Source organism: Theropithecus gelada, chromosome 1 (assembly GCF_003255815.1).
Source record: "Theropithecus gelada isolate Dixy chromosome 1, Tgel_1.0, whole genome shotgun sequence".
Lineage (NCBI taxonomy): Eukaryota > Metazoa > Chordata > Mammalia > Primates > Cercopithecidae > Theropithecus > Theropithecus gelada.
This window is the reverse complement of record NC_037668.1, coordinates 182,526,222-182,551,501: the sequence shown is the minus strand read 5'-3', so window position 1 is coordinate 182,551,501 and position 25,280 is coordinate 182,526,222. Positions and strand designations below refer to the sequence as shown.

General features: G+C 40.1%; 1 protein-coding gene across 9 annotated transcripts in view; it reads left to right on the top strand.

The window, feature by feature from the left end:
• The first annotated feature begins 527 nt into the window (after positions 1–527).
• SMG7 (SMG7, nonsense mediated mRNA decay factor) overlaps positions 528–25,280 on the top strand; it is an 87,631-nt gene continuing 62,878 nt past the window's right edge. For 5 of the 9 annotated variants that reach the window (XM_025377201.1, XM_025377236.1, XM_025377220.1 and 2 more), the window contains exon 1: positions 856–1,128. Coding sequence is in view for 3 of the 9 variants with exons in the window: in XM_025377227.1 (XP_025233012.1) it covers positions 1,100–1,128 (29 nt within the window). In the remaining 6 variants the exon portion in view is untranslated. Of the gene's footprint in view, positions 1,129–25,280 lie in introns of all 9 variants that reach the window. The other 4 variants (XM_025377227.1, XM_025377175.1, XM_025377211.1 and 1 more) reach the window with 2 other exon arrangements.

Sequence of the window (25,280 nt, the reverse complement as noted above, 5' to 3'; positions counted from 1 at the left end):
GTCCACGCCCGGCTCTGAGAGGAAACTATGGAGGTGGTTCCCGCCTGCAGGCGGGTGGAAAAGCCCATGGTGAATGCCTCGGGGTGTCCCCCCAGTTGCTGTGAGAAGTGGGGAGGGAGGAGGAAGTGGACTTCACCACCGGGGAGAACTACCTCGATTCCTAACTTGGGGGAGGCCTTTAGATGGAAGGGAAGCCAACGGGGAACCCTGGACGGTTTCCTGGGAATCCATTGGCCAAGGGGAGGGTCACCCTGTTCGCACACACCGGTTACTATGACAATACAACCACAGCCTCCAGTTGCCATGGCAGCTGTCTATCCAATCCGATTGTTTTCTTTTCTCTTCCTCTCCGGGCCCCACCTTATCCCCTCCAAGAGTCTCCCAGCGTGCATGGGGAGGGGCTGCAGAGAAGAGGAAAGGGGGTCCTTCGAGTCACTCTCTACGCGCGAGAGAAGACAAGAGTCGAGGGACTGCTGGGAGGAACTGTAGGAGGAAGGGGCGGCGTTTCCGGTGGGGAAGAGTGGAGGCGTGCAAAAAGGAAGAGAGAAATCCGCTGGAGTGATAAGAAGGGGGAAGACTTTGAGTGTAACTCCCGGTTCTTTGGGCCTCGGTGTTCTTGGTGGGGTTGGGATTGCCCCCTTGCGCAGGAGGAGAAGGGTGGATTGGCAGGAAGCCGCCAAGCGCCACCAGCCGGTAGCTCAGAAGCCGCACACGCGCCACACAGCTCGTTGATCCCAAAAGGGAGCGCTACAGAGAAGAGGAAATCACCGGGAGGGACAGGCGCTGCTGAAATCTCGCGAGAGGGAGCCCCCCTCGTAGCCGACTTCCTTCCTCTGCTTCTCCTCTTTCCCCCGCCCCTCCTCCCTCCCCCTCCCCCCTGGGTCGGAGTGTCCCTGCGCCCCACGGGCCGGAGCAGCAGCGAGAGCAGCTTTCCCCGCTCCCTCCCCCTCGCCTCATTCACCCCCACCCCCTTGCCGAGCGAGGAGGAGCCGGAGGAGAGGAAGATGGCGGCGGCCGCCAGCACCCGCGGTGCCGCGGGGCCGCTCCGAGGAGCCTGAGAGACCCACGGAGGCTTCGCGGGAAGACGCGGCGGCGGAGGATGAGCCTGCAGAGCGCGCAGTACCTCCGGTGAGTGCCGAGGCCGGCCTGGTACGTAGGGGGAGCGGGCCGCGGGTTAGGGCATGGAGCAACAGACACCGAGGTGGTAAGTCCGGGGTGGCGGGGGAGTTGCTGCGTCCTCTCCTCGCCGGGCAGGGCGGCGGGGGCTGCATGGGGATCTGCGGGAGGGGGCGGAACGGGTATGGGTGCCTAAGCCCCCACCGGCCGGGCTGAGCTCTGGCGAAGCCGGCTCGTCCCGGTGCGAGGAGGGAGGTTGGGGAAGCGTGAGAATGTCTGTGCGCGCGCGCCCGTGGTCTCGGGCTCGCTAGCGAGGGGTGGAGAGAAACGTCCGGGAAGGCAGCGGCGACCCCGAGTGGAGGTGGGTGTGGAGGAGTCTGATCCCCCTGGCAGGGGACTCGTGGTGTGGCGTGGGATTGGTTGGAGCGATGCATGAGTAGAGGACGGGGAGGAAGTCTGCACACCTGGGGGGTTGGGGCGGGGTAACCGAGGAGGGCAGACAGAAGGAGAGGGAGACCGCAGGAAACTGGAGCTTGTTCTTCATTCTCGGGTTGGGAGTATTAAGGAATAATGTCATCTGTAGTTAGTTGGCGGTGTGGGGAGGGGATGAAGAAGGGGACTAGATGGGGAAGTGAGGAAAGAGGGAGGCACTGTGGACAAGGTTGGGTTTTTCAGAAGAAACTGGGTTAGAATCAGTGTAGTTGGAAGATACCATTCTGAGAGTCGTGTGCATTCATTAAGAGTGGTGTAAGGAACTTACACCAGAGGTATGTCAGAGGTAGAGTGACACATGGATATAGTGTGTGTGTATGCGAGATGTGTGTTTGGGGTGGGGGGGCGGCTACTGATGCACATTTCAGAAAGAAGATGTAGATAGGTTGAACTTAGTACATGATGGCGAGAACATATTGAATGGAAGGACACCAGCTTTTGTGCAGCCAGAAAGGTTCCATGGAAGCTGAGTAAGAGCTTGGAGGCAGAGGTAAAGTGGGTCAAAAATCTTGATAACAGAGAAAAGTAAGGTTGTTAGATCCTGAAATTAACTGGGGAGTGACTACTGCTTAGAAAAGGGGAAGACTTTAAAATTGGTCCTTTTTGTCTTTCAGGAGCAGAACTAAGAAAGGGAGGCCTTATGGAAAGATGTTTTTAAAAAACTTGTTTCATACCTTGCGGAGGAGGGAGTTGGATGAGGTTGAAGTCTGAAATGAGTGGAAAAGTCACTTTATCTGTTTAGTGACGTGAACGTATTGATGTGTGTGGATCCCTATATGTATATTGCAAGAGGTGTGTAGTTACATGATACATAGTGTAGCCATTATAATTTTTAAAGTAGTAAAGTTTTATTAAGCATAATAGGGAGAGGAAAGAATGAGATATTTGAACTATGCTTGAATGCTTGATTTTAACACAACATATATGCCCAGTGACCATAGCACAGTTGGAATGATGTCTGTAATTTGAGGCCCTTTTTTTCATCTCAAATATTCCTTTGTTGTTTAATATTTCAAATAAATACAGCTATGACAAAGATCTGTTGTAGGTGCTATAGAGAGATATGGAAACCATCAGGGTGCTGATTAGTCTTAAGGAATTTGCAGTTGAGTGTCTATTAGGCAAGTAAGTTAATAACAGCACAGAGTGTAAGGACCTTGAAAGATACCAAGTGTTGCCGGGCACGGTGGCTCACACCTATAATCCCAACACTTTGGGAGGCCAAGGTGGACGGATCACCTGAGGTCAGGAGTTCAAGACCAGCCTGGCTAACATGGTGAAACCCCTTCTCTACTAAAAATACAAAAAATTAGCTGGGCGTGGTGGCGGGTGCCTGTAATGCCAGCTCCTCAGGAAGCTGAGGCAGGAGAATTGCTTGAACCTGGGAGGCGGAGGTTGTGGTGAGCCGAGATCAAGCCATTGCACTCCAGCCTGGGCAACAAGAGTGAAACTGCATCTCAATAAATAAATAAATACATAAATAAAAATAAAAGATACCAACTGTTTTGAGTCCAAAGGCAGGAGATCACCTGAGCAATGGGAGGGAATCAGGAAAGACTTTGTTCATTTGCTCATTCATGTACTCATGATTCATTAGTTGTTTTATTGATCACCTGTATGGGAGGCATTGTACCAACATCTGAGAATAGAAAAATAAGAACTCCGCCCTCCTTTTACAGAGCTTACAGTTTGTTAGACTTAAAGAAAATGGCACTTCGGATATTGTTCATCCTTAATGTTCATTTTGACAGATGTGAATTGAGAAGAGGGGAATTCCAAGTGGAAGGAAACTGAGCAGAGTTATGTAGGTAGGGAAGTTGGGGGAAGGGAGGTTTTCAGTCCAATTAGACAAGAAGGTAGTGTGATACAGCTGGGAAAGCTTAAGAGTTGTAGAGATTATCAAGTTTGACCCTTTCCTTTTATACATGAAGAATGTAAGCCCAAAGAAGGTAAAATTGTTGAGGCTTATATAGCTGGTGTGTGGAAACTAACTCAAATGTAGGTCTTCTAACTTCAACTCAGCTATAGTACACTGCATGTCAGTGTTCATCTGTTCTTTCCACAAATACAAGTTGAGAACATAATATATTCTAGTGTTGAGGGTACACTGGTGAACAAAATGGTGAACGTGGGAGGATATATTATAGTAGAAAGACACAGTCAGTAAACATAGCAGTTAAATATATATCAGGGGGTCACAAGCACTAGGATGAGAAATAAAGTAAGACAGGAATGTACTGTTTTATCTGGACAAAGTGGTCAGGGAAATCCTATTTGATAAGGTGATTATATTTAAGAGGATCCTGAATATCATGTTCCATAGTTTATAGTTAAAATGGGTAGACAATGGAGAATCTGAGATGATTTGTTAGAATCAATATGTTCATAGCTATGTGTTAGGAAGATGACTCTATGTAATGTATTGGTGGATAACAGAGAAAAGTAAGGTTGTTAGAGCCTGACATTAATTGGGGAGTGACTACTGCTTAGAAAAGGGGAAGACTTTAAAATTGATCCTTTTTGTAAGGTTCTTTTCCTTACAAAAGATTCCCTTTGGGACTTTGGTCCGGAATAAGGTAGTGGCAGTGGATCTAGAAAGTTATGAAAAGCAAATTGGCAGAGTGGTGGTACTTTTAATGGGGAAGATCAGTGGACTTTGAGAGGCTTCTTGTTAATGTACCTTATATTTTATAGCTTGACATCATAGGGAAGATTTCCTTAGATGTGGAATCAGTGATAGCTTGAGATGAACTTAGTTCTTTGAAGAAGGGAGAAAAGAAAAAATATTAATACAATGATGTTTTTCAGCTAAAATTGAGCAGGCAAAAGGGGGGAGGCATAGGTCCTGGGGTCCCTGAAAGATTCCTGGAGCCAGTCTTGTCTCAATCTTAGGCGTTTGTCCTAAGTAAATTAAAGCAAGCGTTAGAAGTCTGAGACCTAGGTGATGGTTGTGGGAATCATAAATAAAGGCTTGTGCCAGTCTGAATTTCCCTCCTCCTCTTTTAGATACTCATTCCATTTAAAGTCTGCAGTAGGGACACTAGAGAATGTCTTTAGGGAAGCATTATGTTCACGTTCTTTGAAAATAGAACTTGGTTTTTATAGACACTTCAGGGAGGATGCTGAGTATTGCTGAATGGATGTTGTTGGGGGGTATAGCAGTTGTTTTTCGTGACCTTGATTTTAAGAATTTTCTTGCCTACCTTTGTCAGTGGTGGAAGATCATGACTGGGCAATTTTTAATCTGCATGGTTACAGATCCTGCCTCATGTAGATGAAAATTAGTTTTGTCTCAGCTGAATTTTGATTTGTTAGATGAAATGAGCTGGGGTGTCTGGCATTGAAATGGTGTGGTGGTGGGAAACCAAGGAGCAAGATGGAAGTTTCAGAAGGGTCAGAAATGAAGATATGAGGTAAGGAAGCCCCAGTAAGACCAATAAAGAGAAAATTCAACATCAAGGGAACTGAGTTAGTCTCAAGTTGTAAAAATAGAGCAGAGATGAAAGGAAGAAAACCTATCCTCTGTGTGGGAAAGATGATGATATTCTGGGCAGAAAAGGATAATGAAATTTTTTGTTTGTTGAAAGGTAAGTATCTTGTTAATACACTGACAAGACTTCTAAGTGAATCAGTTAAGTTGAAAATACTTTCTTATGTTTTATAAAAATAAAATGATCTTAAGTATGGGGGTTCTAGGCCAAATAATATTGGGAATTTATTACTCAAATTGAAGGAAAAGTCAGAGAATTTTCTCTTTCGATTTATGACAGAATGAAAGATTTTAAAAGACTTTGACACCTCTGTTGAGTAAAAGAAAAGAGTGTATTGAATATAGTTCATTTGGTGGGGGTAGGAGAAGGTTAGGATAGGCCACAGGTGAGATATAATATGCTTTAAAAGAATGATATTTTGAAAAAAAGAAAAATGGAAATTAACATCTCCAAGTCGGAAAAGCAGGAGTTGGGGAAGTATTAAAGTACCAGACAGAGAAGACATCAAAGTTGTTTTGGAAGATGAGAAAGTAGAATAATCATAGCCATAGGGAATACCAGACAGGTCAAATCCTGTTATAAAAGGTGGCATAGGTGCCACCGAATGACTTCTGCTGCCGTTGTGGGAGGCACTGTTCATACTCTGCACTCCCTTCAACTTTCCTCCTTTCTTTCCTTCACTATTCTCTTTTGTCTTCAATTTCTTCCTATGCTGTGGGTGTTTCAGTGAGATCCACTTGAAGTGGATTCCTGCCGTTAGACTCCTTTACAGGAAAGGTCCAGAAAGTATCTGTTTTGTTTTATGCGTGTGTGTGTGTGTGTGTGTGTATGTGTATACGTGTGTGTGTGTGTGTGTGTGTGTGTATATATGTATATATTTTTTGGTATGATACATCTATAGTGAAGAGGCTGCATCTCAGTGGTTCACTTGTCAGAAATTTTGTTTTTTATATATTTGTTTTTTATATTTGTTTAATATAACAGCCACAGGGTTGTTTTCTAAGCCAGCAGAAAAATGGTTGTCATTTAAATAGGAAGTAAAATATCCAATATGGTATAAAATAAAAATAAAAATGTATCACTATAAATCTTGGAACAGAGAGAGATAACGGGGATAAGACTGGATAAAGTAGCAAGCTGAGCCTTATCCTAGCCTGGGGAGAGGAACAGAGAAGATAGTGGGAGCATTGGGAGGAATATATAACTAAGTAGGATGGGCTCCAGGTTCTAGAAGAGTTTAGTGATGCTAGATCAGATGGTGTATCCTGAAGCTTCTAGAAGTCTTAGAGCACATGCTGATTTTAGTTCATGTGGTCCAGGAAGTCATTTTCCCCTGTCCCATCCACTTCCTTTCCACCAAGTACATCCTTTACAGAATGTAAATTAGCTTTTGTCCCGGAATATCAGCCAAATGTGGTGACATTATTTGAATGAATGGCTGTCTCTTTAGGCTTATAAGTCTTTGTTATAACAGTGTTAATAGCTTATTACCTGCTTGGATATTGTCTGACTAAATTATTTTGGCAGTTAATTTCTGCTTCCCTTGTGGTTTCATTTGGATTCAAAATGTATACTTCCTGTCCTATCTTAGGTTTCATTTCTTTGCTTTCTAACAGCTGTGGTCTTCTGCCTTCACGGTAGAAGCAGCAATTGCTGAGTTTTTTGTTGTTGTTTTTAATGGATGTTACAGTCAGATCTGGACCCACTAGTGTTGCAAGTTTCATAAGGCAGTTTTGGGGAGGAGAGTGGTTCACATTTAAAAGGGCTGGTGTGTTTTATACTTGAGAGAATGGTATTTCTAGTTCTAGATCCTTGAGGAATCGCCACACTGTCTTACACAATGGTTGAACTAGTTTACAGTCCCACCAACAGTGTAAAATATTTGTACATATTTTAATTTCTTAAATCTGTGTTCTCTTTTACTGGCCATTATTGAATACTTATTGTGTAGAGCACAATTACCGGGGTTTTGCCTTTGGCAAATTAAAAGAAAGACATTTAAGTAGCTATAATAGTAGGTCAAAGGTACTATGTAAGTATAGGCAAGAAGTTTATTTCAACAGAGGTGGAGATAGAGTGAAGAGGGTGTCTTTGAGGAGGTAAGATTTGGTTTGGATATTGAAAGATGGATGGGATTTTAAAAAGTGGATGTTGGGCAAATTGCCATTTCAGGCAGGAAGAACAACTCATGGCCCCTTTGTTCCAAATAAATTTTTAAAAAATTGATTCACTCATTTAATACATTGCATTAGTTAGTATTTTGACCACACCTTAAGTTTTTCTTAGGTAAGATAGGTTCATGGACAGAGAAGTGGTGATGTGGAAGCGGTAGTTCAAAGATTTGGTGACTGCTGTGGGCCTCAAAAAGGGAAAAGGAATTTGGTCAGGAAGGTTCCTACAGAATCCCTTCTTTTAACTGTACTCTTAAATGTTTACCATCCTTCAGGACCTTTTTTCAGTTGTATGGCTCTCTTCTTTTAGTCTCTTTAATTATTGCCTTTACTGGTCTTACCTTCTGTGAACCAATCTCAATTTTCCCTTAAAAGGCCTTCCTGTTCTGATTTTTCTTTGTGCTCTGTCCTTCTTTACCTTTGTTTAATGGCCAAGCATTTCAAGTTTGCCCTAACCTATGTTTTTCCTTTAGTTACCATCTACTTTTCCTTGATCCCTTGCTATCTAGCCATTTTTTCCTGAGTACATTATTGAAATTGACATTTTCAAAGGTGCCAAAGACCTCAGCGTGGCCAAATTCATTTACTGATTGTTTTCCTTTCTCTCACACTCACACTTTTGTTTTCCTTCCTCTCTGTGTCCCCCTCTCTTGTATCTGTCCTTCTATCCATTCCACCAATAAACATTCAGTTTGGACCATGCTGTATCCCAGGTCCCTGGGGATAAAAAGAGACTATGCCCTCAAGTAGTTTCACTGGGCATACAAGTTAAGTACTCAATTACCAAATAGTTCATACTGGCAATGGTATATAAACAGAGGCTTTATGGGGTCTTCTGAGCTCTGTTGCGTTTAGCATCAAGATTTCATGATTCTGATTACATTGCCCATTCTTTTGAAAAATTCTTCCGTTACCCACCTGCATTTCTTCCTGCAGGTATCAAGAAGAAAGCATTGATTTGGGGCTTTAAGCACCACCCGCTACTTTCTGTGTGGGCTAACAACTTAACATTTCTGGGTCTTGATTTCTTTATTTGTAAAACGGAACATTGATCTCCTAAAATTGCTGTCAGTGTTAAAATAACAAAGGTTTACATGTGTTTAACAAATTCTGGTTCTTTTTCAGGTTCCCTACCACCTGTCCCCCTGCCAATTAATCTTTGCATTGCTTCTATATTAATAGTCTTGAAAAAGTATTTGTATATGGCTTTCGCTTCCTTAAACTCATTTATCTGGTATTGTTGGCCTTCCATAAAATGACCTGCACCTACTTCTGCCTCATGATATCTTCTTACTCCTTGATAGAAACCAACTGCCTTAGCCAGAGTAATCTCATTGTTTTCTAATCATGGCATGTGCATTCCTGCTTAAATCTCTCTTCCCATGTCATTTCCCATGTGGGAAGTGCCATTCTGTACTAGCTTAGCTTAAGCTTCACCTTCTTTTGTGAAGACTTCCTTGTGTACTCTGGTGATTTCTGCATTCTTTGAACTTTGTAGCATTTCCTGTATCTTAGTCATTTGGTACTTCTAATTTCTTAATTTTGTAATGATCTCTTTTTTTATATGTGACTTATCTCTGCAGCTAGACTAAGTATGGTTGAGACCATGTCTCAGCATCTTTTAAATGTACAGTGTACATAATTGGTGGTAAATAAAATTGTCATGCTTTTGTTTTGTTTTTGCAAAACATTTAGAAATATTTGCCATATGCTAGTGCTAGGCTCTGAGAATATAAAAATGAACTGATGCTTACTCTTTAGGATAGTGGCTCCTGCGGGAGACAGATGTGGCACAAGTATTTCAATATAATGTGGTAAATACAATGTGAAATGTTTTTGAGGAATTCCATGGGTGTACCAAGGGAAGTGGAACTTTTCCTGCATAGGACGTTTAGGGAAAGCTTCTGGAGTTGAATACCTGAGTTCAGTTTTACTTATTTTTTTTATTTTTCTCAGACAGGATTTTGCTCTGTTGCCCTGGCTGGTTTTGAACTCCTGGCCTTAAGCGATCCTCTTGCCTCAGCCTCCCAAGTTGCTTAGATTTATAGGCATGAGCCACCACTCCCTGTGAGTTGAATTTTAAAAGGATGAGCAGGATTAGCCAGGTGAAAAAAGAAGAGAAGAGTATAGCAGGCAAAGAACAAAGTGAGTAAATGCCTCAGTGCAGTGTGTTTGAAGAACTCTGAAAGAATCCTGATACTAGGAATGACTGCGTTTGGTTGATGTAAACATTATGATCAGATTGAGACTACCAGTCACATTAGGTCATATAAATTAGGGATTTTGATTAGTCCATATCTCATTCTGCATTTTTTGTTGGGAGGGTGGGTCTAAGGTTCTCTTTCAGTGAATCTGGTCATTAATCTTAAGGGAGCAGTTTATATTTGAATGGCTGGTGTGTGTTATGCACATTCTTACTGGAATAGGGAGACCCAAGAGAGAAAGATTTATATAATGCCTATAGTACTTCCTCTAAGATACGTAAAGATTTAGATTTCCTCCCCCTGCTTTTTTAAGTAGCCTTAAAAAAAAAATAGCTATTTGGAACATTATGAAATGATTACGTGGGAGATGATGAGAGTGTTAGTGAGTACAGTAGTCCTCCCTTAATTATGGTTTTAGTTACCTTGTGGTCAATGGTAACTAAAAGTAGGTGGTCAGAAAATAGGTGAGTACAGTACAATGTATTTTGAGAGAGTGAGAGACCGTGTTCACATAACTTATTATTATAGCTTATGTCATAATTGTTCCATTTTATTATTAGCTATTGTGAGTCTCTCACTGTGCCTAATTTATAAGTTAAACTATCATAGGGAAGTCTGTATAAGAAAAAGGTGGTATATATAGTGTTTGTTACCACCTGAAGTTTCAGGCATACACAGAGTCATCTCCCATGGATAATGGAGGACTAATGTACATGTAATTCTGAAAACAGCTTTGGGCTAATAGGACTTCTTTTATAGAATCCTCACCTTGAGATGAGGTAGAATGGAGGTAGAGTTGTGAGAAGGAGGAGTTCTATAGCATTAGGGGGAAATATCAAAAATCTTTAGTTAGGTTAAGTGAGGTGTCTTTGGATTTAACTTTTTCAAGTCATAAAGAAGAAAAACTTTGCAGACCCTTTGATGATTAGTATTTTGTTCTCACAGTTCTTGATGGCATTTGCCTACTGTGGTGTCTTGTCTTAAATGATAAGGATGATTCTGAAAGTCTGTTATAACTGCTATCTTGCATTAATATCCTCATCTGTTTCCCAAGACACTCTGAGTTCTCAGATTGCAGAAGTTGAGTTCTTTTTCTTTCCTTCTTCTTCCCAAAGACATATAATAGTATTTCAGTGCTGTGTTCGTTGGGATACAGTATATTGGATGTGTCTGTTTTACTAATACTGCCTCTTTAGAAAGGTTATGAATTAATTTTGTATCAGGTGATCACCTAACCAGATTATCTTTGAGATACTGTACAGTAATGAGATAATTAGTAGTGAGATCATCAAAGTAAAATGTAACTTGGAAGATGGTATTCAAAGAAAAAAATGAGTTAAAGACTGCTTACTTGAAATTTTTTTTATTACTGTTGAAAACAGTAAAAAAGCATAGTGTTGAGAGAACCACCATAGGATAAATTTGGACATTAAAGAGTGTCTTAGGACATCTGCAAAATTTTGTGTGTGTGCATACATACAGCTTGTGTAATATATTTTGAAGTGAAATTTTTGTACTTTTAATATCTAATTCTATGAAATCATATTCCTCAATTTCTGTTTAAATAAGCAAAATGACAGTGTTATACTTTATCTGAAATAATCATTAGTTTTGTTTTTTGATGAAAAAAGGTTAGACCGTTTTAAGAACCACAACTCAAATAATAAGATATATTGGTCATAAATTCTGGTTTATGAAAGGAAAATAATGTAACAGATTAATTGCTTTCTAGTTTTCTAATGTAACGTATTAATTTGGTTGTTTAAACTCATATACAGGTCTTTTTGGCTCCCTAATACAGTGGCATGGCAAATTGAATGAGCCAAGGTGTTTGAATTAAGAGTGGCTTAATTTGTATTTTGATTTTCCTGAGTTCAGATCCCTACTGTGTACTAGCAATGTGACCTTAAACCTCTCTAGTTTTTTACTTTTGCTACCTGTAAAATGACCACGGTAGAATTACTAGGAGAATTACGTGAGAAGATATACACAGTATAATCCTTCGGTATCCTTGAGAGATTGGTTCTAGGACCCCCACAATACCAAAATCTATAGGTGCTCAAGTCCTTTATATATAATGGCATAGTACTTGCACGTAACCTGCATACATTCTTTACTTTAAATCATCTCTAGATCACTTACAATATGTAATACAATGTAAAAATTGTTACACTATATTGCTTTTTAATTTGTGTTTTAAAAAATTGTTATATTTTTCTGTTTTTTTTTTTTTTTGGTCTGCAATTGGTTGAATCCATGGATGAAGAACTTAGAGATAGAGGGGCCAACTCATACTACAAAAGCCCTCAAGCTTTCTGCATTTTTGTTACCTTTGCTGTTTCTTTTTTTTTTTTTTTTTTTTTTTTTTTTTTTTTTTTTTTTTTTTTTTGTGAGACGGAGTCTCGCTCTGTTGCCCGGGCTGGAGTGCAGTGGCCGGATCTCAGCTCACTGCAAGCTCCGCCTCCCGGGTTCCCGCCATTCTCCTGCCTCAGCCTCCCGAGTAGCTGGGACTACAGGCGCCCACAATCGCGCCCGGCTAATTTTTTGTATTTTTAGTAGAGACGAGGTTTCACCGTGGTCTCGATCTCCTGACCTTGTGATCCGCCAGCCTCGGCCTCCCAAAGTGCTGGGATTACAGGCGTGAGCCACCGCGCCCGGCCCCTTTGCTGTTTCTTTATACCTGAAATAACAATTAGTCTTTCCACTATTTTTGGCAGCTGATGTGAAGCTACAAGTGATGGCAGCTCTCAAGAATGTGTCACCATGAACAGTTCTCTCTCCCTTTAAATTTAAATGCTATCAGGGAATTGTTAGCATTTCCTTTGTATGAGAGTTTACTTGCTTTTGTGTTGGATTTGGGAGAGGTGTGCAGTATATCCTGATGTGGCCATATGGGTATGTCCTTTAAATATAAATCTTTTTGAAACTTAGAAGGGGACTCCTGAGTTAATATCCTTTATTTTAAAATTTTTGATACATTATTTTATGATTTTATAAATAATATTTTTAGTAATCATTTTGACTTGTTATTTGAAAGGCTTCTTTATTATACTCTTAGACCATCTGCCATATAGGTTCTGGGTTAGCTTCCATTCGCATGTAATCTGGCATACACTGACATACCTTTTCTTTTTTCAGTTCTGACATTGAAGCTTGTATATCAATAAGGAATAACTTCACAGAGAGGCTGTTTGTTCTTTTGATGTGATTGATAATAGTAATTGCCAGCACTTTTATGTTGTCCCAGACACTAATCCAAATATTGTGTGTTTATTAACTCTGAATAGCAGATGTATACTACTGTTGCTCTGTTTCACAGCTGGGCAAACAGGCGTAGGAGACATACATGCAGAAAGTGGCAGAGCTGGATTTTGAACCTAGATATCAGGCTGAGTCTATCTGTATCTATATAGTTTTATACTCTTATTTGCTTAGGATTATATGATTTTGTTTTTATTTTATTTTTATTTTGTTTATATAAAACAATGTAATGTATACAATTATAAACATGTATAATCTGAACGCTTTTCTCAACAATGTCAACCTTCCGAACGCACTTTTTCTTTGTAGATAATAAGCGGGAAGTGGGCCGGGTAGTTTTGCCAAAAAACTTACTGAGGGGAGATAAGATAAGCTTTGATTTATGTTACTGACTAGTTGACCTGCTATTCCTCCCTTATTATAGCTATTCTTTCTGAAGGTTTTGTCTTTAGTTAGTATCACTACTTACAGTCTTATTTCCTAGAACACTTGGGAATATTGAGAACTGGCTATTTTGGGGGAAAATAACTTTGACCTATCAGGGCTAATAGTACAAGTAGAGAATGACTTGCCAGGTTTTGTGGATAACTTCACTGCGGAAGATTTGGATTCCATTTTCCTCATTGATTTGGTAAAGTTATTACATAGAGATGTTTAGATGCCAGCTTCTGACACTAAGGATTATAATTTTGCGTGTATAAACTTTAAGTCTTAGATAATTTGCTTCTAAAGGAAAATTCAGTGTAACTTTTAAAAAGTAACAGATTACTAAAACTATACTTTTTATGTGATCTGATATCTTTGAATTTAATGTTTTCCCTCAGAAATTTATTGTTACCTGAAATTGAGACAGCAGGACTGTGGTTAACTAGGAAAAGGGAGAGCTTTCCTTTACTTCTCAGTCTTAATTTCTTTCTTTCATGTGACTTTACATTGCTTTTGAAAAGTTCCATCTTCCAGAAAGTCTTTCTTTGGATCATCTTAGAATTTTCTCAGGTAAATGACTAGATGTTTCTCCCCTTTTGTGTGTATACCATTTTGTTCTCATGTTATTTAAGAGGAGGGCTTTCTCTTAATTATTTTGGGACAACCTTAGAACCATATTGACACCCAGTAAATGTTGTCTAATATGTCTAATAATATATGAGATTGCAGTTACTGCAAACCTTTTTAATTACGTGAATTTCTCAGAGTAATTGACATATCTCAGTCTTCAAGGAATGGTAGAGTCTGAATAATTCGTACTATTCTTCATTGTTACATAAACAAAACCAAGCACACTTGATTTAAGCAATAAAAAGAAGCAAAAACTGTATAAACTGTGTCACAGGCCTTTTTTTTTTTTGAGACGGAGTCTCACCCTGTCGCCCAAGCTAGAGTTCAGTGGCGCCATCTTGGCTCACTGCAGCCTCCGCCTCCTGGGTTCAAGCGATTCTCCTGCCTCAGCCTGCTGAGTAGCTGGGATTACAGGCGCCCGCCACCACGCCTGGCCAATTTTTGTGTTTTTAGTAGAGATGGGTTGTCTCTACTAAAGAGCGTTGTTCAGGCTGGTCTCGAACTCCTGACCTTGTGATCCACCCACGTCAGCCTCCCAAAGTGCTGGGATTACAGGTGTGAGCCACCACGCCCGGCCTTTTTTTTTTTTTTTTTTTTTTCTGAGACAGGGTCTCACTGTGTCACCCAGGCTGGACTCCAGTCATGTAGTCACAGCAACCTCTATCTCCCAGGCTCAAACGATCCTCCCACCTCAGCCTCCTGAGTAGCTAGGACTACAGGCGCATACCACCACACCCAGCTAATTGTTGAATTTTTTTCTTCATAGAGGTGGGTCTCTCCAGGTTGCCCAGGCTGGTCACTGTCTTTTTAAAGAAATGCTAACACACTGTAGATGTAAGGATTGAAGAATACAAGAGTTTATTAGAGTTTTAGTTGCAAGGAACAGAAAAAACACTGGCTCACTTAAGCAGTGAAAGGGCTGGAGATGTAGGAATAGCTGTATTCGTTTCCTTTTGCTACTCTAACAAATTACTACCACAATGGTGGAATTAAAACACACAACAGTTCTGGAGGTCAGAGGTCCAAAACGGGTCCTACCAGGCTAAAATCAAGGTGCCATTGCTTCTAGAGTGTGTCTAGGAGGAAAATCCTTTTCTTGCCTTTTCCAGCTTTTCAGACTGCCCACATTCCTTGGCTCATGGCCCCCTTCCATCTTCAAAGCCAGTAGTCACATTACCTTCTACTTCCTCATCACTCTCTTTCTCTGACTCTCCTGCCTCTCTTTCACTTAGAAAGATCCTTGTCATCACATTGGACACACCCAGATAATTCAATACACTCTCCCTTTCTCAAAATCCTTAACTAATCACACCTGAAAAACCCCTTTTGTAGGTAAAATTCAGAGGTTCTGGGATTAGGATGTGGACATCTCTGGGGAGCCATTATTCTGCTTTCCACAATAGCTATGCAGCCTGGAGCAGTGCCTCAAATCACATCATAGAACTCAGCCTGTGAAGACACCTTGCAGAACCTTGATTGTGTCAGTTACTTTGCATCCCTGACCCTAACACCACTCATGCTGGCCCTATTGGAAATGGGATGTGGTTGCTGCCACTATCCAGAATTTATTAGCCACAGTTCCCACTTTGTCTCATTAGTTCACACTTAAATGTGGGGTTGGTGTGTTTATTGACGGAGCCTGAATTATGTATCTGTACACTAGCTACTAGCTGCAAGTGAAGCTGGTAAATATATAATGGGAAGCAGGTTCTGCTTTGTAAATTGTGGGGATTTCTCAAAAATAGGAAGAAAAAATTCAGATGCTGGGCTTCTAAAAGGAATACCAACCAGAGAGAACATATAAGTACAGTTGAGAGTCATTGGTATAAGGATTCTATTCATTTGACAAACTGTACCAGAGATACACAGATGGATGACATACATTTCTGTTTCTTTTTTTTGAGATGGAGTCTTGCTCTGTGGTGCAGGCTGGAGTGCAGTGGCACGATCTCAGCTCACTGCAAGCTCTGCCTCCTGGGTTCATGCCATTCTCCTGCCTCAGCCTCCCGAGTAGCTGGGACTACAGGTGCCCGCCACCACACCTGGCTAATTTTTTGTATTTTTTAGTAGAGACGGGGTTTCACCGTGTTAGCCAGGATAATCTCGATCTCCTGACCTCGTGATCTGCCCGCCTTGGCCTCCCAAAGTGCTGGGATTACAGGCGTGAGCCACTGCACCCAGCCCGTTTCTGTTTCTGTTGGTGCTAGGCAGAGCGAGAGTGTAAAACCGTGTTCATATGCCAGTACCCTAACATAAATCAGTACTATTTCTCTTCAGACCCTAACTGATAGGAAGCCAGCTCTGTTATTTGAAGGCTTTTCACTTAGTGTGTTTTTCATCTGTTCACCAAAAATTGCTATCGACTGTACTTTTGCCTTTCAAATGGTGACATGAGAATAGTTGATAGAGGAAGGTGAGTAGGTTTTGTGGTTTTTCTCTTTCACTCCAGCAGGTTATCAGTAACAGTGGTATTGATATATAACTGTGCTGTCCTGTGTGGTAGCCACTGGCCACATGTGGCCCTTTAAATAGAATGAAATTTAAGATCTAGTTTCTCAGTTGCACTAACCATGTGTCAAGTGCTCATGTGGCTAGTGACTACCATTTTGGACAGCTCAGTTCTATACCCATAGTGTAGCATGTTTACTGTGCAAGAGTCAATCCAGGAAAAATAAAATGTTTATAAGGCTTTTTTTTTTTTTTTTTTTTAAAGACAGGATCTCACTCTGTCACCCAGGCTGGAGTGCAGTGGCACAGTCTCAGCTCACTGCAACCTCTGCCTCCCAGGTTCAAGTGACTCTCCTGCCTCAGCCTCCTGAGTAGCTGGGATTACAGGCATCCGCCACCACGCCCAGCTAATTTTTGCATTTTTAGTAGAGAGGAGGTTGTGCTGTGTTGGCCAGACTGGTCTCGAACTCCTGACCTCAGGTGGTCCACCCACCTTGGCCTCCCAAAGTGCTGGGATTACAGGCTTGAGCCACCATGCCCGGCCAAGGTTTTTTTCTTTTTAACCCTAATTATTTTTCCTTCTGATACAGTACATGAGTGTTCACAGTATCTTTCACATGTGTTACATTCTTTCACATGTGTTACATGTTTTCACTGACAGAATCCTGCAAAATAAGCATAATTAACCCTCACTTTTCATACAGTAAAGTGAAGCTCAAAAATAAAAAGTTCAAACAACAGAGTTAGACAGGGCTTGAATTTTATTTAATTCTACTCAATCCAATATAAAATACTTAAGGTGCTAAGTACTGTGTTAAATAATAAGACACTAAAAAGCTAGCTGCTTTGCCCCAGTCTGGTCCTCATTCTCAGGTTCTTGTCAGATCTTTCTGCTTGGGCTGGGCAAGGGGGCACGGGTGGAATAACTTTGTGAAGGGCAAGTGTAGTTTCTTTGAGAGTTGGTTACAGGGTGCTCTGGCTGTTGTACATCTAACTCCTAGGTCCTACAGCTTGGGCTGTTGTACATCTAACTCCTAGGTCCTACAGCTTGGGCTGGGACCTCACCTCCCTAAGGATGGTTAGATGTGAAGAATGAGTGAGAGAGAGATTCATTGATGATATTGATGTTGACCATAGAGAAATAGTAGCACTGTTAATGGAAATGAGGAATAAAAGTATGGGTACTGAAGGGAATATTTCATGAATATCTATGGTGAGATGCCAGATAGGCAATTGGAATAGGACCATGGTGTGAACTGGGTTGGAATTATTTACTTTGTATTGTCTTTAATAATGGTGAGACTTGAATCTACAAGCTGGGAAGTATGAATTATAGAAGTATAAGGGCATTAGGGCCAGCTTCTTAGGGAACAAGTACCAGATGGTAATAAAGATCAACTTCAATTCTCTGACTTTTTACTCTACCTATATAGGTGAAAGGAGAAAGAAAAAAGAAGAAATGACCTATCAAAAACCTGAGAGGGACTAGGAAAGACTGAGTAGAAAAGTTTTAATGAAGGGATTGCTGTAATGCAATAGTTTGCAAAATGTGGTCTCCAGATGAGCATCATCAGCATCACCTGGGAACTTACTAGAAACACAAATTTTTGAACCCCATCTCAGACCCGCTGAATCAGAGCCTCTTGCAATGTGGTCCAGCAATCTGGGTGATCCAGGGCTAGTGTTTGAAAAAACACTGATAAAGTATAGTATTGAGTAGTAAGAGTTCAGGAAATACAGGGACTGAGAAAAAGCTCTTAGATTGGTCAGGAAAAGTCATTGGTAACACTTGAGCAAATTTGCTACAATGTTAAAAGACCCTAATTGCAAGTTTAGAGATGACTTAGGTAATCAGAAAGTAAAGCCAGTAGCTATATATATATTGTCTTTTCATAAAGTTCAAAGACAAGGAGAAAGATAGATGCTTGATGACAAAAGCAGGATGGATGCAAACTTAGGTTGGAAGGACTGGAGTATATTTTATGTTTTGGGCTTCAACAGACAATATAAAAGGGCATTTATTTTGTAGAAATTATTTTAGCCTTACCTATGCACATTTTCTATGCAGAAAGCATTTTAAGTATAAAATATTTTAAAATTTATAATAACTCTATTATAAATGTGTATCTGCATTGAATAAAATAAAAACATCAAGATTAAAAAATTTGGTAACATTAAATTGCCACCACTACTAATACCTACCTTCTAGTCTTTTTATCAATATAGAATATGCGTTTTATGCATATACAGATAATGCATTTTAAACATACACTTTTAATCAAATTCTCTGTTATAAAAATATATTTATTTTAAATGTGTAGTTAACAATTTTGACAAACATATGCCCCTATAACCATCACCCTGATTAAGTACTTTCCAAATCCCCCCAAAGTGCTTTTATTTATGTATTTAATTTGAGATTGAGTCTCACTCTGTCGCTCAGGTTGGAGTGCAGTGGTGCAATCTTGGTGCACTGCAACCTCCGCCTCCCAGGTTGAAGCAATTCTCCTGCCTTAGCCTCCTGAGTAGCTGGGATTACAAGCATGCACCATCATGCCTGGCTGATTTTTATATTTTTAGTAGAGTTGGGGTTTCGCCATGTTGGCCAGGCTGTTCTCAAACTCCTGACCTCAGAGTGCTGGGATTACAGGCGTGAGCCGCAATGCCCAGCCTCAAAGTGCTTTTAGACCCCTTGCAGTCATTCTTAACTCTGGTTAACCCTCTGTGCCTCAGGCAATCGTTACTCTAGATTTTTATCAATATTAATTTTGTTTGCGTGTCCCAGAACTTCTGAAGTGGAGTGATGAAATGCATTCTTTTGTGCCTGTATTCTGTTGGCATAAAACATGCCAAGCGATTAATCCACATTGTTGTATACATTAATAGTTCCTTTCTTTGTTTACTGCTGAATAATATTCTTTTGTGTGAATAAAAGAATATTATTATTGTCCATTCAGCTTTTGATGAACCTTTAGGTTGTTTCTAATTTTTTGCTATTATGAATAAAGCTAGGAACATTCTGTAAAAGTCTTTTTGTTTACATGTGTTTTCATTTCTCTTGGTTTGCATGTATGTATTTTGGGATATAAATGTGTGTGTGTGTATACAATGTTACACACATACATGCACATATATATACACTTGGGTACATACATATGTGACTATATACATATCTCTCTCTCTCTCTCTCCTAGTCCGTGGCTTGTCTTTTCGGTTTTTTGAAGAGCATAAGTTTTAAATATTGATGAATCTAGTTTATTAGGTTTTTTATTTTATTGAATTTTATTTAAGAATTCTTTATCCTGGTTTGGTATCTTGATCAATTTGTGCTGCTATAATAAAATACCTAAGACTAGGTAATTTAGAAGCAACATAAATCTATTTCTCACAGATCCAGATGCTGGGAAGCCCAGTATTATGGTGCCAGCAGGTTCGGTGCCTGGCAAGGGCCCAGTCTCTGCTTCCAAGATGGCACCTTGTTGCTGCCTTCTCTACGAAGTACAAATGCTGCGTCCACTTATGGCAGAAGGGATGGAGGGGCAAAAATGGCCCTACCTGATTCTCTCCAGCCTTTTCATATGGCACTGATCTCATCCATGAAGGCAGAGTCCTCATAGTCTTGATCACCTCCTAGGCATCTTATTGGGGATTAAGATTTAACATGAATTTTGGAGGAGGAGGCACAGTCATACCATATCAGACGGTAAAAATTTACTCCTTAGTTTTCTTCTAGAAATAGTTTAAGTCTGTGATCCATTTTGGATTAATTTTTGTGCAATGTTGTGTATTGTTTGAGGTTAATTTTTTTCTGGTTTTAAAATTTTCATCCAGTTGTTCCAGCATCATTTGTTGAGAATATTGTTATTCCCATTAAATTACTTTGATACCTTTGTCAAAAATATATTGGGTATACATGTAAACACACACACATACACATATATATATAAATGTAGAAATAGGTGAGCCTGTTTCTGACCTCTGTTCTGTCTTGTTTGTCTGCATGTCTGTCCTTTTACTACTGTACTGTCTTGGTGACCACAGCTCTCTAGTAAGTTTTGAAATCAGGTAATCTAAGTTCTCTATTTTTTTGAGAATTGTTTTAGCTATTCTAGGTTTTTACATTTCCAGATAAATTTTAAAATAGCCTGCCAGTTTCTAACAAAAACAATCTGCTTGGGTTCTGATTGCAATTGTATTATAACTATAGTTCAGTTTGGGGAGAATTATATAAATCCTTCTGAAGAGTCAGCTTTTGGCTTTCACTTATTTTCTGTGTCTGTTTTCTGCTCTTTACTATTTCTTCCTTCTACTTTATTTGGATTTAATATGCTGTTCTTTTTTTTAATAGCTTCTTAGATGCTTAGGTAGATGCTTAGATCAAGGCTTTTAGATCTATTTTAACATAAGCATATAAAGCTATAAATACCTCCCTAAGCACTGCTTTTATTGCATCCGACACGTTATATATGTTTCCATTTTCATTTGGCTTAAAATATTTTCTGATTTCTCCTGTGATTTATTTTTTGACCTGTGATTATTTACTTTTTATTTGTTTTTAGAGACAAGATCTCTCTGTTGCCTAGGTATTGTACAGTGGTACAATCATAGTTCACTGCGACTTCAAACTCTTAGGCTCAAGTGATCCTCCCGCCTCAGCCTCCTGTGTAGCTAGGACTACAGGAATGCACTGCCACTGTTCCTGGCTAATTTTTACAAACTTTTTTGTAAAGATAGGGTCTTACTATATTGCCCAGGTTGGTCTCAAACAGCCTCAAGCAATCCTCTGGCCTCAGCCTCCCAAAGTGTTGAGATTACAGGTGTGAGCCACCATACCCGGCAACCTACAAATATTTAGAAGTGTTTGATTCATTTCCAAATATTTGAGGAATTAGAGAACTTTATTCGTCAACTTAGACAACCAATTCTAGTTGTTTATCTTTTTTTTTTTTTAATTTGTAGTTCTGTCACTTTAATTCTTTTAAACTTCTGAGATTTGTTTTGTGGTTCAGCATATGTTCTATCATGGTGAATGTGCCATGTGCACTTATAAAGAAGGTGTATTCTTTTGTTGGGTAAAATGTGCTGTAAATACCAGTGGGATCTGTTGGGTTATAACCTTAGTGTTGGTCTAACCTTACTGGTTTTGTTTGTTTGTTTGTTTGTTTTTTATTGAGACGGAGTCTGGCTCTGTCACCCAGGCTGGAGTGCAGTGGCACGATCTTGGCTGATTGCAACCTCTGCTGCCCAGGTTCAAGCGATTCTTGTGCCTCAGCCTCCCAAGTACCTGGGACTATAGGCACACACCACCACACCTGGCTAATTTTTGTATTTTGAGTAGAGACGGGGTTTCGCTGTTGGCCAGGCTGTTCTCAAATGCCTGACCTCAGGTGATCCGCCCGCCTTGGCCTCCCAGAGTGCTTGGCAGGCGTGAGCCATCACACCCGGCCACCTTAGTGGTTTTCTGCCTACTTTTTGTTAGTTATTGAGAGAGTTTTGAAATCTCCAAATAATTACAGATTTATCTATTTCTCTTTTCTCTGTTTCTGTTTTTGTATTTTCTTTTTCATTTGTTTGAAACGGGGTCTTGCTTTGTTGCCCAGGCTGCAGTGCAGTGACGCCATCACGGCTCACTGCAGTCTCAATCACCTGGACTCAAGCAGTCCTCCCACCTCAGCCTCCTGAGCAGCTGGGACTACAGGCATACGCCACCATGCCTACCTAATGTCTTCTGTTGTTTTATGAACTGTCTTAGTCTTTTTTTTAGTTGCTCTGGTAGTTACATTATGCACGTTTATATAATTTTATGTATAATATAAAATGTTACAACAGTGTAGTGCTTTCATTTTCCTTTCCTTTTGTTTGTACTACTGTTGTCAAACAGCTTCTATATGTAAGTTTCAAAATATAGAGGGCTTTTTTGGTTTTTATTTTTTTCTTAATAAATTGACTTTTAAATATGTTTTAAAACAAAGAAAAAAGTTATTTTGTATTTACTCATATGTTTACTATTTCTGGCACTTGTCATCTCTTTGTTTAGTTCAAGGCTTCCATCTGGTATCATTTTCTTCCAGCCCAAAGAGTTTCCTTTTTAATATTCCTTATGGTATTGATCTGTTGGCATCAAATCTCCTCAGCTCTTATGTGTCTAAAAAAATGTATTTTTTTCACCTTTGATTTTAAAGAATATTTTTGCTGGATATAAAATTATATATAGATAGGCATTTTTTCCGTAGTATTTTAAAGATGTTATTCTGTTGTCTCCTGGCTTGTCTTTTTTCTAGCAAGAACTTAGCTATCGTTCTTTTGTTTTTGTTTTTGTTTTTGTTTTTGAGATAGTGTTTTGCTCTGTTGCCCAGGCTGGAGTGCGGTGGCGCTATCTTGGCTCACACAACCTCGCCTCCCGATTTCAAGCATTTCTCCTGCCTCAACCTCCTGAGCAACTGAGACTACAGGCGCGTGCTACCATGCCTGGCTAATTTTTGTATTTTTAGTAGAGACAGGGTTTAACTATGTTGGCCAGGCTGGTCTCGAACTCCTGACCTTGTGATCCACCTGCCTCGGCCTCCCAAAGTGCTGGGATTACAGGCGTGAGCCACCGTGCCCAGCCTCTTATTTTTATTCCTTCTTATGTAATATATATATATTTTTTCTCCTTTTATTACATTGTTTTTCAACAGTTTGATTAAAATGCCTTTGTGTGGTTTTCTTTTGTGTTTAAATTCTTGCAGTTGAGCCTCTTAGATTTATAGGCTTATAATTTTCATCAAATTTGGATCCTGCAATTGCCATCGAAGTCTGTATGTTCATTTCTCCTGTATAATTCATGTGAGAAAATACGGTAAACCTGTTTTCTGATAATTGTCTAATTAATACAAAATTTCTAAAATTAGGATTTTTGTTTTACATTATGTTGAGGAGGAAGGGAGAGTGAAGAAAACAACTAGAGAGAGAACTCCTGGAAAGAACTTACACTAGAAGACAAAACCAGGAGGATTTCTTGACGAGTTCTTTTTCGGATTTAAGGGAAATAGGATGTGGGTATGTCGTACGCTGGTCAAAAAGGCAAACTGGGCCAAGCACAGTGGCTTACACCTGTAATCCCAGCACTTTGGGAGGCCCAGTTGGGCGGATCATGAGGTCAGGATTTCGAGACTAGCCTGGAAACATGAGGAAACCCTGTCTCTACTGAAAATACAAAAATTAGCCGAGCGTGGTGGAGCTTGCCTGTAATCCCAGCTACTCGGGAGGCTAAGGCAGGAGAATCGCTTGAACCCAGGAGGCGGAGGTTGCAGTGAGCCCAGATTGTGCCACTGCACTCCAGCCTAGGCGACGAGCAAGACCCTGTCTCAAAAAAGAAAAAAAGGGAAACTGAATAAATCATAAGCAATGAGATATTTACACTTTAGCTTTTAGTATATGAACTGTTGAAAATTGAGGTCTGTCATGCATTGTAAAATAATGAGCAGAAAAAGTTAGGCTCCAGAATTCTGATACTGTACCTGGATTTGAATTCCAGTCCTAGCACTTACCATCTTTGTGGCATTGGGCAAGTTTCCTAAAATCTCTAGGTGTTTCTTTAATCATAAAATTGGAAAAATGGTTATAATCTCAGGTTGTCATGAAAACTAAACCCAGGATGGCTTATGTTCTTCACTTGTCATTTAGTAGATCCCCAATAAATTAGTTATCTTTCCTTCTCTATATATTAACTTTTTATTCTTTCATTCAGGGACTTTTTTCCTTTTAAACATATGCAGTATTTAAATAAGTCCCTATGGCCCTCATGAGACTGTATTTACCCATTATGTTTCTCTATTGGATCTTTTCTGTGTTGTTGTTTATCCCATCCTATAAAAAAAAAAGTTACATATTCCGTCTTAAAAACTGTTTTGACCCTCACATCTCTCTCTAGCTGCTGCCTCTTTCTTTTCCAAGACAGTATTGTCTAAATTCAATTTTAGCCTCAGTTCCTCCCCTCTTATAACAAGATCCTCGGTGACTTCCACATTACTAAATCCAGTGATTAGTTCTCAGGCCTCATTTTACTTTATTCTTCAGGAGCATTTATTCATTCTGCCCTCTTTTCTTGAAGCTTTTTCTTTATTTGGCCTCTGGGGCACTTTGTTTAACAAATTTACTTCCTACTTCTTTGGCCACTGGTTCTCCATCTGTTTACTATTTGTTTCCTTCTCAGTCTAGCCAGGAGTGTCCAGTGTTTTGCCTTCCCTGGGTCACATTGGAAAAATAATTGTTTTGGGCCACACATAAAATACGCTAACACTAATGATAGCTGATGAGCTTTAAAAAATTGCAAAAAAATCTCATAATGTTTTAGGAAAGTTTATGAATTTGTGTTGGGCCGCAGTTAAAGCTGTCCTGGGCTGCATGTGGTCTGTGGGCCATGGGTTGGACAGGCTTAGTCTGGCCCTTAAATATTGGAGTTTCTGCCTCTTAACACTCCCTTGGTAATGTCATCCCATCTCATGGGCTTTAACGAATATCTATATGCTGATGACTTCCAAATGATATCTGTTCTCCCACTCTTTCCTCTGATCCCTTTAACAAAACTCTTTAAGAAACTACCAGTTAATTACATTCATGTCATACCTTTGCTTAAAATGTCCAAAAATTTTGCTTGGTAGTTTCCCATATCTCAGACCATCTAGATCAAGTTAAGTCTGACCTGCATAGTCCAAAACAACTTCGCTCAAATGTCTGGGCCCTCAACTGGAGTGGCTGTGATAGCTAAGAAAACTGAGTCTCTCTTCCCAAGTAGTCTGTCATCCTCAGCTTCATCGTGTTTTAATGGTGTTCCAAAAGGGCAAGCCCAAATGTGCCAGTGCTTAAAAAGTCTCAGTGTCACATTTACTGAAGTCCAGTTGGCCAAAGTAAGTCACATGGCCAAACCCAGGGTCAGTAGGAGTTCCAGGGGTGCAAATGCCAAGAAGTGTGTGATTCATTGGAGGCAGTTAATAATCGATCACAGGTTTTATATAATCTGTATCTGGTTTAATTTGTTAAATTATTTAATTAATTTATTT